This window comes from Paroedura picta, chromosome 1, assembly GCF_049243985.1.
Source record: "Paroedura picta isolate Pp20150507F chromosome 1, Ppicta_v3.0, whole genome shotgun sequence".
Classification (NCBI taxonomy): Eukaryota; Metazoa; Chordata; class Lepidosauria; order Squamata; family Gekkonidae; genus Paroedura; species Paroedura picta.
In genome coordinates, this window is record NC_135369.1 from 42338951 (window position 1) to 42352946 (window position 13996).

A 13996-nucleotide genomic window follows, 5' to 3' on the forward strand; every position below is an offset into this window, starting at 1 on the left:
GAAGCATCCTTTTTCTCCAGGGGAACTAGTTCTGTCGTTAAGTGATGAAATGTAATTCCGGGGGGATACTCGGGGCCCACCTGGAAGCTGGCAACCTAACCACGCCGCCTGCCTTTTACTAATGAAAGACGCCAAGCTCCAAGGACCTCAAGCCCCACCGAAAAAAGGTGAGGAACTGCGCGCGCAGACAAGAGCGCATGCGCAAGTTCCCATCCGAGCACCGCCTTCCGGAGTAGGAAAGACTAACGTTTCGCGGTCTTCGTTGACGCGTCAGCATTTACGTCTATGAAAAGCGTCGGGACTGGGACTCGTGCGCATGCGTGATCTCGTCGTCGCCGGGCGCGGTGTGTTGCAGGCCCTGTTTTCTCAGCACGCTTGGGCGAGGGGCTCCTTCGAGGAGAGGCGGGATTCGAAGGCGCTACTCAAGGGTCGGTTGAGCAAGATGTCGGGGGCTACGGGCGGCGCGACGGGCTCGGCCCGGAAACGGCTGCTGAAGGAGGAGGACATGACCAAGGTGGAGTTCGAGACGAGCGAAGAGGTGGACGTCACCCCCACCTTCGACACCATGGGCCTGCGCGAGGACCTGCTGCGCGGCATCTACGCCTACGGTGCGCGGGAGGGGAGGGGAAGGGAGGGCCTTGGGCGAAGCGCCGCGGGAGCTGCGTCTGTGCGGGGTCATCGCACCGTGGCCCGCTGTTTGCTGGCTCAAAGAGCTTCCTGTGTAGCGGCTGCTTATTAGTCAACAATAGATGTCATCTTTACGGTTTTGATGGGCTACTGTTTTGGTGACAAACCTGTATTTGAATTGATGTTCCAGGTTTTGAGAAGCCTTCAGCTATCCAGCAAAGAGCAATCAAACAGATCATTAAAGGGAGAGATGTGATTGCGCAGTAAGTAAAAATGTACTTTGAAATAAAGTGGAGGGCTTGACTTTAGGATGTCGGGTATTCACTGTGCAAGCCAGCTTTTCTCAATTTTTTTACTGTTGAGAAACCTCTGAAAAATTTTTCAGGCTTTGAGAAACCCCAGAAGAGGCAGGATGGTGCAGAATACATTGAGAAGCATAGCTGTGTACACACCCACCTGGGCCCCCTCCCCTTCCCACCTCTTCCATACCCATCACTTGGCATTTTGGGAGGGTGAGGGTTCTGTGTGACAATATATGATCATATCACTGATAAAAACGTAACAAATTCGAAAAAATATATTAAAATTAACTACCACCTACTTGGGAAACCTTTCCAGGGCCATAAAAAAGAACCCAGTGTTTTGCAAACCCCTGGTTGAGAAAGCCTGGTGTAAGCACATATTGACACACTGGAGGCAGAATGGTCCACACTTAATTTCCCATGTTCAAAAATAATTTAAACTTATCTCGTGCTCTAAATAAGGCATGATCTAACTTAATAAACTTGTTTTGACACATTTGCTAATTTTTATAATAAAATATTTCATTTCTAGTATATTTGAATATAAAATTAAACATGGTTTCAACATATCAGAATTTTTATCAAGAAACTTGTGGCCCTTCCTTGCATACTCAGGGAATTGCTAATTGCTGCTGTGGGATGGTAGGTGAATTTTGTCCAGGCCAGGCTGGATTCTGGAGATTTTTGGTGGAGGGATCACTTGGGCATGTAATTGGGGTCGCTGTGGGTGGGCAGGTAGTTGTGAATTTCTGCATTGTGTAGGGGGTTGGACTAGATGACCCTGGAGGCTCCTTACAACTCTTGATTCTATGAAACTATTAGAATAGTACTCGAAAAGCTAAATATAACATAGCAAGTACTTAAGAGAAAATAATTTTAGGAGATACTATCTGGAGTCACTGGGGATTAAACCTGCGACTTCCTGCATGTAGCCTCTGATGTTCAAGACGATGGAAAATAAATCCCTAAATAAATAAATGTATTATGTGTTCAGCTGTTTATTCAGTACAGTTCTTAAAATACTGCATTGGTTGCCAATTTCTGTCCGGATTCGGTTCAAGGTTTTGGTTTTAACCTTTAAGGCAGTGGTCCCCAACCTGCGGGCTGCGGCCTGGCGCCGGGCCGCAAAGGCCATGACGCCGGGCCGCAAAGGCCATGACGCCGGGCCGCGGCTCCCTCTCCCCGCCCCCGCCCCCCCCGCAGTAAAAAACTTCCCAGGCCGCAAGCTTGCGGCCCGGGAAGCTTCTTACTGTGGGGAGGGCGGGGAGAGGGAATCAGGGCCGGGGCACGGGTGCGGCTCGCGGGCGCGGCCCGATTCGCGGGCGCTACCGGGCGCGGCTCGTGGGCGCGGCCCGCGCGGTCCCTGCCAGAGCGGCCCAATGCCCTGCCGGTCCCCAGCCTAATAAAGGTTGGGGACCACTGCTTTAAGGCTTTACGCGGGTTGGGACCCACATACCTGAGGGACCGCCTGTCGCCCTGTGCACCCCGCAGGGCCTTACGCTCTACGGGTGAAAATCTGCTGGTCGTTTCCGGCCCTAGGGAAGCATGCTTGGCCTCAACCAGGGCCAGGGCCTTTCCACCCGACCTGGTGGAATGAGCTCCCAGGAAAGCTGCAAGCCCTGCGGGATCTTTCAACGTTCCGCATGGCCTGCAAAATGGAGCTCTTCTGCCAGGTATATGGTTGAGGGCAGGGCTGGTAAGATAGATCTACTCCGCCCCCCCTCCGGGATCTGGGACCTGAAGTGAACATCATCAGGACTTCCTCTCCATCCGCCAGTAGTGTGGGGGGGAGTTGAGTTTATTGATTTCCGCCATGTTGGTAATGTTTTATGTCTTTTAATGGGGTTTTAATGGGGATTTTAAGACACTGTAACCTGCCACGAGCCGTAAGGGAGTGGTGGGAAACAAATCGAATAATAATAATAATAATAATAATAATAATGTATTCTTTTTAGATCACAGTCTGGAACAGGCAAAACTGCAACATTTTCCATTTCTGTTCTGCAATGTCTGGACATCCAGGTAACTTCTGAAATTTAAAACTTGATATTTTCTTTATGAATTCTCAGGTGACAAAGCTGTTCTTAATCCTGGAACGATTTGGGTCTTTGACACTTAGTACTTGCTATCTGGGGATTACCACCTGCCTGTTACATCTCCTGGGCTCATGGGATAGTTGTTGTCAGGTGGTATTGGGAACACTGGGGATTGGGTTGGGAGGGTTATGGAGGGTGGAAGCTGGGTTTTAAGGTTATTAATATATTGTTTTATTGTGTTTTATATTTCTTGTGAGCTTCTGAGGGCCAGCTGGTACTGAGAGTGGCAGCATAAAAGTAGAACAAATAAATAAACAGAAAACTTATTGAGAGAATGATGAATGCTCTGTTCACTGTACCTCTGTATTTTAATCAGGTTCGTGAAACCCAAGCATTGATTTTGGCACCTACTAGGGAATTGGCAGTACAAATTCAGAAGGTATGTGTATGTTCTCTGGCTTCTAAACTTTTCTGTTAAAATACTTTCCAAAAAGTGAAATGGCTGTATTTATTAAATGATTTGTCATCGTGTCATTTTCCTAATTATGTAAATAAACCTTAACAAAATCAGAAATGTGGATGCTTCTGTACATCTTGAACTGTTGATGCATCATTCTATCTGATACCATGCTAGATTCTTTCTCATGGAAGACAAATCTTATCAGGAGTGGAAGAATACAGGATGCCTTAATATTTGTTGTAGTACCTAGAAATTTGAACTACAAAGCTCTGCCTTGTAGAAATGAAGTGGTATGGCACATTGTTCCCCATTTGCAATACAGCAGCAACTCAGTCAGATCTTGCTTCTGTCTGGCTCCCAAACTGCAGCTTTAGAGTAAGGTTTTTGTGTTCTGTAGGTCCCATAAGGCTACTACAGATCTGTCATGCAGTCCTCCCAACAAAGAAGAAAGAGTTGGTTTTTATACCCTGCTTTTCACTACTCAAAGGAGTCTCAAAGCAGCTTACAATCACCTTCCCTTCCTCTCCCCACAAAAACACCCTCTGAGGTAGGTGGGGCTGAGAGAGCTCTGACAGAACTGCTTGGTGAGAACAGCTCTACCAGGACTGACTAGCCCAAGGTCATCCTGCTGGCTGCATGTGGAGGAGCAGGAAATAAATCCTGGCTTGCCAGATTAGAAGCTGCCACTCTTAATCACTACACCTATACTTAGGGCAGTACCAGTGGTCTTCCCTGACTTCAACTCTTGACTATTCATTGACTGCCTATACCAAAGTCCAGTACATAATTAGCTGTCCTCATAGAACATATCCTCATTTATTTGTGTTAATAGTAAAGAGGCAGCTGCATTAAAAGGAGGGAAAGAAGGATATATTTACACACATATATACCACAGGTTCTGTCTCTTCTCTCTCAAATGCCTTCATGCATGTTGGGGGTTAATAGAGTATAGTTAAGAATCCCGATTTGGCTATATTTTAAGTAATGCAGAAGCCTCTAATTTGTGCACTTATTCTTGCAGGGGCTTCTTGCTCTTGGCGACTACATGAATGTCCAGTGTCATGCTTGCATTGGAGGAACCAATGTTGGTGAGGACATCCGAAAACTGGATTATGGACAGCATGTGGTTGCTGGCACACCAGGGCGTGTATTTGGTAAGAAGACTGTTATGCAAAAAAATAAATGTGTATAATTCACTCTAATAATTAGTTTAGAACTCTATCTACTTCATGTTTAAGATACATTTTATTCCTCAGTTTCGTTGCTCTTCTGGGAAACCATGGCCCTTTTATTCTGCATTTGTTGGTAATTTAAAATTACGTGTTGGAAGACCTCTTCTTTTCCTTCAAGCCAAGGATGACCAACTGATGGCCTAAAAGCCACATTGTTTCTTGTATCCCATTTGAGGGAGATGCCAGCCAGGTAGCAAGAAAGCCTAACAGTTGCATTGCAGTCTGCCTTTTCAGCACTGGTCTTAGCTTCACTCCCAGCTAATTCCCCACCAGCTATCTGTACTTCTCAGTACTCTGTGTGATAAGATGCCCAAGAATCTTCTGTGTTGTCCTCACATTTTCCTCAGGATTTTGTTCTTGACTCCGTGAATACTTTTAATTCTGGGTGCTCAGTAAGTCAGAGATGACTCCTTATAGACCGTTTATGCACTGGGAACTTCACTGCTCCAGCTCCTGTGCAGGAGCACAAATCGGGGGCGGATGAGGTGTGCCAGACCAAATGCTCCCCCGTGTGGGTGCAGGAAGAGGTGGGGCAAGCTACCACGACTAAAACTCCAGCCTGCAGCCTGGCATGAAACCTCCAGTGCATAAACGGTCATATAGAGTCCTGAAGTCTATAACTTACTGCTTTTTGCCAGATAGACATTCCATATAAAATAGAGGATTCCTGAATTGATTCTGTTAATATCAAGGACACCTCTGATGTGTCTAATCATCTTACTTTAAAGGGAGGGAAATGCACTTTTTTGTTTAAATTGTTATTCTGAGTTCATTGTCAGGAAAAGTGAAGAAAATGTGTAGCTCCTTTCCCTTTTCTGCTATTTTGTTGAAAAATTGTAGGAATTTATGTTATGTGTTTGTGTTTGTCATTTGCAAGAGGTTTCTGACATGAAGACTTACCAGCAGTTGTCTTTTATCTGGGCCTTTACATTTTTGTGCTTGTATCATAAGACAAATATGATGTTGAACAGGCCCTTGTAAAGTAAATATTAAACAGTCAGACTGCTGTCACTTTTGTGGCTGGGAAATCAGTCAGCCTCCCTGGTCTCACTATTGTGGTCCTATTTTGAGACATAACTCTCCTTGTTCCTCTGGACCATCATCCTGGAAAATAAGAATAAATTCTCAGCTATTCATCTGTGTTACTGTTTCTTGACAAAAGCTAAAAAATCTTTCAGATATGATTCGTCGGAGAAGTTTAAGGACTCGGGCTATCAAAATGTTAGTCCTAGATGAAGCTGATGAGATGCTGAATAAAGGTAAGAAATCTGCAAAGTATATCTTACTATACTGCCAGCTAAGAGAGCCAGTATAGAGTACTGGTTAAAAGTAGCAAACACTAATCTGAAGAACTGGATTTGATTCCCCACTTTTCCACATCAGCCAGCTAGGTGATCTTGGGCTAGTCATAGTTTTCTTAGGGCTGTTTTCACATAACAGTTCTGTTAGAGGTCTCTCAGCCCCATCTACCTTACAGGGTTCCTGTTGTGGGAGAGAGGAAGGGAAAGGTGTTTATAAGCTGTTTTGGGACTCTTTTGCGTAGTGAAAAGCAGGGTATTAAAAAAAAGCTCTCGTATAATAGGAAACTTCTAAAATATGTTGTTTAGATGCTGAAGTAGCACATATCAGTTCTGCATTTAAATGCCTGCTCAAGGCAAGAGAGCAATTCCTTTCGCTTCAGTAACTTGTCCAGTCCTCTGTTCAAGTCTATGTTGCGTTCTGTGGATATATGTAGGCATGTCAGTCAGCTTCTTTCATAGTTTCGATTTACCAGAAATGTGTATTCCTAAAGTGAACGTATTGTACATGTGCGCACAGACATTTATGCACAAATACATGGGAACACTTCTGAAGTACATCCAGAGTATTGAATGAGGACTAGTTTGCAAGAAATTCTGTGTTACTCTTAAGAAACTGTAAATGGTCAGTATTACTGTAGCATGGCAGCCCAAGTGGCTTTTTAGTTATGAAGACTGGGCAAGGGTTGCAAATACACATTCAGTGGGGAAGCCGGAAGTGTCTCAGGAAGCTGAGTGCTGGCTTCCACTGTAGCCACACCCACACGGTGAATTGGGTTGGGTGTGTTGTTTCGAATAGTGAGAAGAGATTATCAGAGGTGATAGTCTGTGTCTCACTTTCATTGTTTTCACTCGCATTCTGAAGCAAGAAGACCTGCATCTTCTAAAGCCAGTGTAGTTTTGTCTGTGATATACAAAGCCTACATGTGTTGCCAGGTATAAAAACAGACTAGGCAGGCCAGCTGCATGTCCAGATGGTTCAGACTGGCATGAAGCATTCTTATACTGTCAGTACAAATTCTTGCTTTAAACATGAATGACACAAACTTGCAACAGTTTTTTTCTGTGAAGTCTTTGTAGTGACAAATGTCTTTCTGTGATTCAAATCAACAAGGTACAACAAGATGCCTGTTCCTGTTCCTTAGAGGTTGTTTCTTTGTCTTGGCTAGGCTTTAAAGAACAGATCTATGATGTGTACAGATACCTTCCCCCAGCAACACAGGTGGTTCTGATCAGTGCCACTTTGCCGCATGAGATCTTGGAAATGACCAACAAATTCATGACTGACCCCATCCGCATCCTGGTGAAACGGTGAGTGATTCTTAGAGCTTCAACTGCAGCAGATGTCTGTTGTTATGACTCCTGATTACTGGGGAGTTCATACAAAATATGTCTTAATTCTTGTCTCCTTTGCTTCCTTTGCCCTGCTAATATATTTTCTCAGTAATATTGCCCTTTCATTACAAAATAGATCAGTATTATTATCCCCATTTTGCAGAGAGGGACAGAGAACATTGTTTTCCAAAGACAACTAAATGAGTTCAAGGTGGGATTTGATCCAGACAATTGTGAAGAAGACCTCTGCAGTAATAAATAGCTACAAAAGCAAGATATTGCAAGTAATAGAAAAGTCTTTCACAGTGTAACCCCCCTTTCCTTTCCAGTGATGAATTGACTCTTGAAGGGATCAAACAGTTTTTTGTGGCTGTGGAAAGAGAGGAATGGAAATTTGATACCTTGTGCGACCTATACGACACCCTCACTATCACACAAGCAGTCATCTTCTGTAACACTAAAAGGAAGGTATGTCAACAAGTTGCAGTATGTTGTCCTGTGAAGCTGTGAATCATTTTTTAGAGCTAACAAGGATAGTATTAGATGCCAGGCTCGTTAGAAAAGAACATTAACTTTTTGTGCACTGTTTCAGTTACTGTGCAAAACTAAGTCTGGCTTCTTTTTTGGCTCAGGTTGACTGGCTAACTGAGAAGATGAGAGAAGCTAACTTCACTGTTTCGTCTATGCATGGTGACATGCCCCAGAAGGAGAGGGAATCAATTATGAAAGAATTCAGATCAGGGGCTAGGTAAGTCACTGCTTTTTTTGTCTGACACTTCTCTGTGAGCTGTACCAGAACTCCTGTACCATCCTCTGCAACTGAAAGAGTCCCTTATTGTCAAATGCATTCTTTTGGCAACAGGCATTTTCTGCTCATGCAGGCTTCTAGTTTTGCATGTGTGAAAAATGGCTCACACTCCACAGTGGACAGTTGTCTGCATTAATGTACAGTGTAATAATAATAACTGGCATTATCTAGGAGGTGAAGAGGAGGTTGTAATGATCTTGAGATCACATTAAACCCATAGCAATTTATCATAATAATGTCTGAGAGTGGTAAGTGTTGTGCTTTTGAGGCAGTTGTCTTCAGGACATTGTAATCTAGATCCGGTAGCTGTGTTTTCCTCTCATTCATTAGGTCCATAATTTCATGAAAGAAATTATTGCTTTCTGAGAATCAGGTACCTTATGTGTTTTGCTGCTTAGTGTGGAAAGGTGAAGTACCATCACTGAAAAGCACCTCTTGTTCAAGCTGTGTCTGTGATAAAATTATGCGGACAAAATAATGAGTGTGGTGTCTCATCCTTGACCTGTCCGGTTTCTTCTGGGTCATATAAAGGGAAGCCTTGCATAGCCACTCAGCCTCTCACTATTAACTCCAGGAGATTTTAGTCTTATTGCAATTCAACATCAGGTTTCCTTTTCTTCTTTTGCAGCCGAGTCCTTATTTCTACAGATGTTTGGGCCAGAGGTTTGGATGTGCCTCAGGTGTCCTTGATTATTAACTATGATCTACCCAACAACAGAGAATTATATATACACAGGTAAGTCTAGAAAGTGAGTGGAAAAGGGAGATCCTGAAAATGTCCCGGTCCCCCTGCAATTTTTCAGATAGGAAGAAAATGAAGAAATCATCCCAAATCTGAACACCCGGTAAGAAATATTTTAAAATGCAGGGCTTTAAAAAACAAACAAACATTGCTTAGGTCACTCTTTGAGCACTTAAAATACAAAGCGTTTTTTAAAGTGCATACTGCGCCTTATCAGTAGCTGATGATGCTACCAGAGTTGCAAGAGAGAGCAGAGGAATTCAACCTTATATGACTGGATTTCTGCTGTGGTCACAGACCCTGTGTTCTTTGGTCTCTCCAGGATTGGTCGATCAGGTCGCTATGGCCGGAAAGGTGTTGCCATCAACTTTGTAAAGAACGATGACATTCGTATTCTGCGAGACATTGAGCAGTACTATTCTACACAGATTGATGAAATGCCCATGAATGGTAAGTATTTAATTCTTTCTCCGGTAGTCACCTCAGTAATCAACTAAAGAGAACTGGTAAAACCGATTACTGGGGAGCTATATTTTCTAGATGAGATCAGGATTGCAGGCTAGATCAGTCTATCTAGTTAGTACCATTCCTTCAAGAACCTCCTGGTGGTGAATGTTGTGTAGACATGTTAACTTGGAAAAAAAGGAATCACAAGGCAAAATAATGTAGTATTATTAGTAAACATCCAAATAAAGAGTCAATCATAAAGAGTCAACCAAATGCTGATGCATATTACTATCATTATAACATAGCTACATTGGAAGGTATATCTTCTTGTAGCTTTGTAAAATTATGAATTATGGGTTTTTGAAAGTTTGCATGGGAATACTTTCAACTTGTTTGTTTATTCTGCAGAGCAACCACTCATGAAGATAGACAGAAAGCGGGTTATTTAACCTATGATCCCGTTTTGATTGACTCTTTATTTGGATGTTTACTAATAATAGAGGATTACTACATTATTTTGCCTTGTGATTCCTTTTTTCTGAGTTCTCATTGAGGAATCCATGGTTCTATACTTGATTGGTGATTTACTTGACATGTTAACTTGGACATGTCAGCTGACTGGTAGGATCACTATGGTGATTGCTGGGTGATCACCTGAGGCCTTTTGAACTGCACCCCAGGACATTGCACTGACTTGATCTAGTTACAGCTGAGTGTTTGTTCTGCAGACAGAAAAGTTTTACTCATGCTTGAGAGTTCTGATAAGCTCCCATTTAACTTCTGTAATTTCCACTGCACTTCATATTTCTGCAGCTATGGGGGTGGGTATATTTTCAAATGAAAGTTGAATTTTATTTAAAAGAAAAATTTGTTCCATTGTCTGTGGATCTTGAGCTGGTTACAGGTGTTGCTTTTTTCTCCTATTTATTATTTATTCTCACAACAACCTTTTGAGGTAGGTTAGGCCGTAAGCATATGCCTGGCTTAAGGTGGATGCACTGAACTTTTGAACAGGGATTTGTGCTCAGGCCTCTCTGTTCCATGTTCAGGAGTGTATGCGCACTGCACCAGGGTTTCTCTCTATGTAGAATGTACACTAATAAAAATAAATTTTTAACCTTTTATTGTTTGTATGAGAGATTAATGAGAAGTCCTATGAGGATGGAGGCCCATCTTTGTTTTAATGTCAGATGGAAGATGGGCATTGTAGCCATAACTGTCTGTTTCTCTGTCTAGTTGCTGATCTTATTTGAAGACGATGGACTGAAGGCCAGCAAAAGAGAGAAGTTCCTCCTATTAATGATTTATCAGTCTGCTGTGCTGAAGGACTGATTCTGATTCTGCTTTTCACCGATACACACCTTGAGAACTTAAATTCAATTAGGTGCACATCTATTTCTGTGACGAGGGAAAGATGTGGGCCTGTATTGTTGCATAATGTGCAGGTCCATCACTGAAAGGTCCATGTTAGTGAAAAGTAATGTTGGAAACAGCCAGCACCCTCGGATTTTTTAATTTTTTTTAGACTGTCGTTTTGGGGTCTGGTAAATGTTGCAAGTTGCCACTGATGTTTTGGATAGAACCTGCAAGTAGCATCTTTGTATATAAAATACTGTCATCTTACCTGCTACTTTCTTTTTTCCTGATTAAACAGTGTTTTCGTATACATTTCCATATGTGGTCACTAATTATACATGGGCAGTTTTGACAATAAGGGCTTTTAGTACTGTGGTGTAACACTCTTTCCTGGCGCATAAGTAAATTACTTTTCTCAAATTTGCTAACTTAATATGAATTGATATTTCTGGATGTGTCATTTTTGAAATAAGTTGAGGCATTCAGCTTTGTGAGTCATTTCATGCACTACACAACTTTTGATCCATTGTTTTAAAGTACTGCCTGTAGACATAGTATAAGCCTTCCCCCCCCCCCCTTCTAAAGGTGGCTAGCTTAATTTAAGGGCTTGTCTAAATTAGGTTTGATCATTCTGGTGTGATGCATACAAACCTAGGCATCTCTACATATCTTTATATGCTTTATATCCTTCAAGATGGGGGAGTTCATAGTAGACCATATCGAATGGACTGCTCTTTATTAGATGGTGTCTTGTAAGTTGGAACATGTTCAATGCCACTACAGTTTTTTGGGGGGCAGGGAGTGTAGCTTTTATGTACTGCCATGGCCATCCTTACGATATGTTTGTCCACTGTGAAGAACAGAATGCTAGACATGATGGATCTTCAAACTAATCTAGTAGTGCAGTTGTCACTTCCAAAGGATATTGGCTGTAATGCTTAATTAAGTCGGAAAAAAAATCCATCACACACCCCCATGAGTTTGATGCAGATAAGTGTTACCATATGAGTCTGTGCTCATCTTTCTGATCCTTGAGGTTTAAGCACCAGCCTGTGTCTGACTAATTCCAAAAGATGGGAGACCCTCTTCAACCAGATGAGGAAGACGGTGCTGTGGCAATAAGGAGGCTAAATTGGGTGAGAATTTGCCTTCAGGGCAATGTAATCTGCTACTTGAGAATAAAGTCAAAAGCATCTAGAACAGAAAAATGTAGGAAATGTTTGATTCTGTACAGCAGAGGTCCTCAACCTTTTTATCACAGGGGACCGGTCAATGCTTGACAATTTTACTGAGGCGGCGGGGGGGGGGGGTTAGTCTTTTGCCGAGGGACGTTGCCACCACCACCTGAACTCTTGCAACGCTTGCTTTCCCGCCAGCGCCCCTGACTTCCTGCTGCCCACTGGGGGGCTCTGCCATCAGCAGCTGCGCAATGCCATGCCAAGGGGGAGCCCCAGCCATGGCTGCCGCTGGACAGCACCAAAGGTGAGCTGGCGGCAGAGTGGCAGGGCAGCCCCCGAGGAGGATGAAGAGGAGCCGCGGCCCAGTACCGACTGATCCACAGACTGGTACCAGTCCCTGGACCAGGGGTTGGGGACAGCTGCCCTACAGGACTGACTAAACCAGTGGTCCCCAACCTTTATTAGGCTGGGGACCGGCAGGGCATCGGACCGCGCTCGTGCGGGCCGCACCCACGCATCAGGCCGCGCCCGTGGATCAGGCCACACCCGCGAGCCACGCCCCGGATCGGGCCGCGCGGCCTGGCCCTGATTCCCTCTCCCCGCCCTCCCTGCAGTAAGAAGCTTCCCGGGCCGCAAGCTTGCGGCCTGGGAAGTTTTTTACTGCGGTGGGGGGGGGGGGCGGGGAGAGGGAGCCGCGGCCCGGCGCCATGGCCTTTGCGGCCCGCAGGTTGGGGACCACTGCACTAAACTATGGAAGTGCAAGGGTGTCATAGCCATAGGAAGAAGCTTTTATCTCATGTTGGGTCTCCTTTTCCAGCTGTGCTCAACTTTTTCTATCATTGTCATTTCTAGCCTTGTCTTGATGTGGAAATCCCCTTACTTGTAGAGAATATGTAGTATGCTACAAAGCTAGAAAGAAAATGTTTTTGGAGTCCTTAAGTTAGGATTCCAACTGGCAATAATATTGGAGTCATAACACAATAGACGATCCAGGATTGGCATGTGCTGCTTCCATGCCCACTGCTTTGTTACTCTTGCCCTTTTAAAGTGGCATAGCCCCACCTTCACTCGCAAAATGTAGATGTCATCCGTTCAGTTACGTCTGACCCTTGGCGATTCTAGAGGAAAGTCTTTGCCATACGCCCATCTCTGACTGCTTGTTTTAGTTCATGGTCATCCCTGTATCGGCTTTTATCATGTCCAGCCAGCGGATCCTTTGGCAACCACATTTACTTTTGCCGCTGAACATGCCGAGCATTAATGATTTCTCCAACGAGTTTGATTGCATGATGTGTCCAAAGTAAGTGAGCTGTAGCCATAATATCATGCCTTCTAAAATTCTATGGAAAATGTAGATAACACAACAATAAAAGCCAAGCATCTGGGGGAGATGAAAACAGTATAAATTCTGAAGCATTTGTAGACTCAAGACTACCAGAATGCTAAGAACTATGGCTCCCCAACCTTAAACTTGCAAGCATTTTTAAAAGATGGTAGCAGGTGCACTTACAAAACAGCAACCACAGAGGTATAGGTAATTAGAAAACCACAAGGGTGTCAGGCCAAATATCTTCCAGAGGCTGCAATTTAGTTACTTTTTTAAAACAGAAAATATTTCATGGAATCTTCTCATGTACCTTTTACAGTGAGGCAACAAAGGAAACCTAGGACGTTTCTGTTTCACAAAGGTGCTTACAGTTGAAATTTGCAGCCATCTCAATAGCAACCAGCTTGCTTTGAAGCTTTTCATTTTCAGTTTGCTACATGGTATATCCAGGCTGTATGAGCCCCTAACTTCAGTTCCTTCCTTAGAAATTTCCAAACTGACAAGGTGTTTGTACTTTCATATGCTGGTGATACCATCCTGTCCTTCACCATAATCCAGAAATCTCACTTTATCGCAGAACAAGTTACCACAAATAAAGGTATTTTTCCTAAATCATTTTTTTGCATTCAGTGTCCTCGCCTCTCAGTAGGGCAACTACATACCTATAATTTGCTTGTTATGCTTTATCTCCCATTGACTAATCCTAAATACCAGAAATAATCTCGACTGCCAGCCAGATATGCTATCCCTATATACTATGGCACGTCCCAGGCAAAAATCATGACCAAACGTTTGCATGGGGCACCTATAAGGATCCATTTAATTTTTTCTCAGCACCTAGACTTATG

At 43.6% G+C, this 13996-nt stretch overlaps 1 protein-coding gene across 1 annotated transcript; it reads left to right on the forward strand.

Annotated features, from left to right (window-relative positions):
* Positions 1-300: 300 nt before the first annotated feature.
* On the forward strand, positions 301-10953 carry EIF4A3 (eukaryotic translation initiation factor 4A3). Its single transcript, XM_077335474.1, has 12 exons — positions 301-608; positions 818-890; positions 2885-2951; positions 3342-3404; positions 4447-4579; positions 5836-5916; positions 7125-7266; positions 7620-7758; positions 7923-8038; positions 8727-8834; positions 9163-9290; positions 10524-10953. Exons 1-12 carry the CDS (start codon positions 317-319, stop codon positions 10538-10540), a joined length of 1359 nt encoding a protein of 452 aa, XP_077191589.1. The 5' UTR covers positions 301-316; the 3' UTR covers positions 10541-10953.
* Positions 10954-13996: the final 3043 nt, after the last annotated feature.

Excerpts from the sequence above, each read along its gene's own strand:
- EIF4A3 (XM_077335474.1), top strand. The coding sequence starts at position 317 with ATGCGTGATCTCGTCGTCGCCGGGCGCGGTGTGTTGCAGGCCCTGTTT. Across the intron at positions 609-817 it reads GCGCGGCATCTACGCCTACG|GTTTTGAGAAGCCTTCAGCT; the intron begins GTGCGCGGGAGG and ends TTGATGTTCCAG. Across the intron at positions 8,835-9,162 it reads AGAGAATTATATATACACAG|GATTGGTCGATCAGGTCGCT; the intron begins GTAAGTCTAGAA and ends TGGTCTCTCCAG.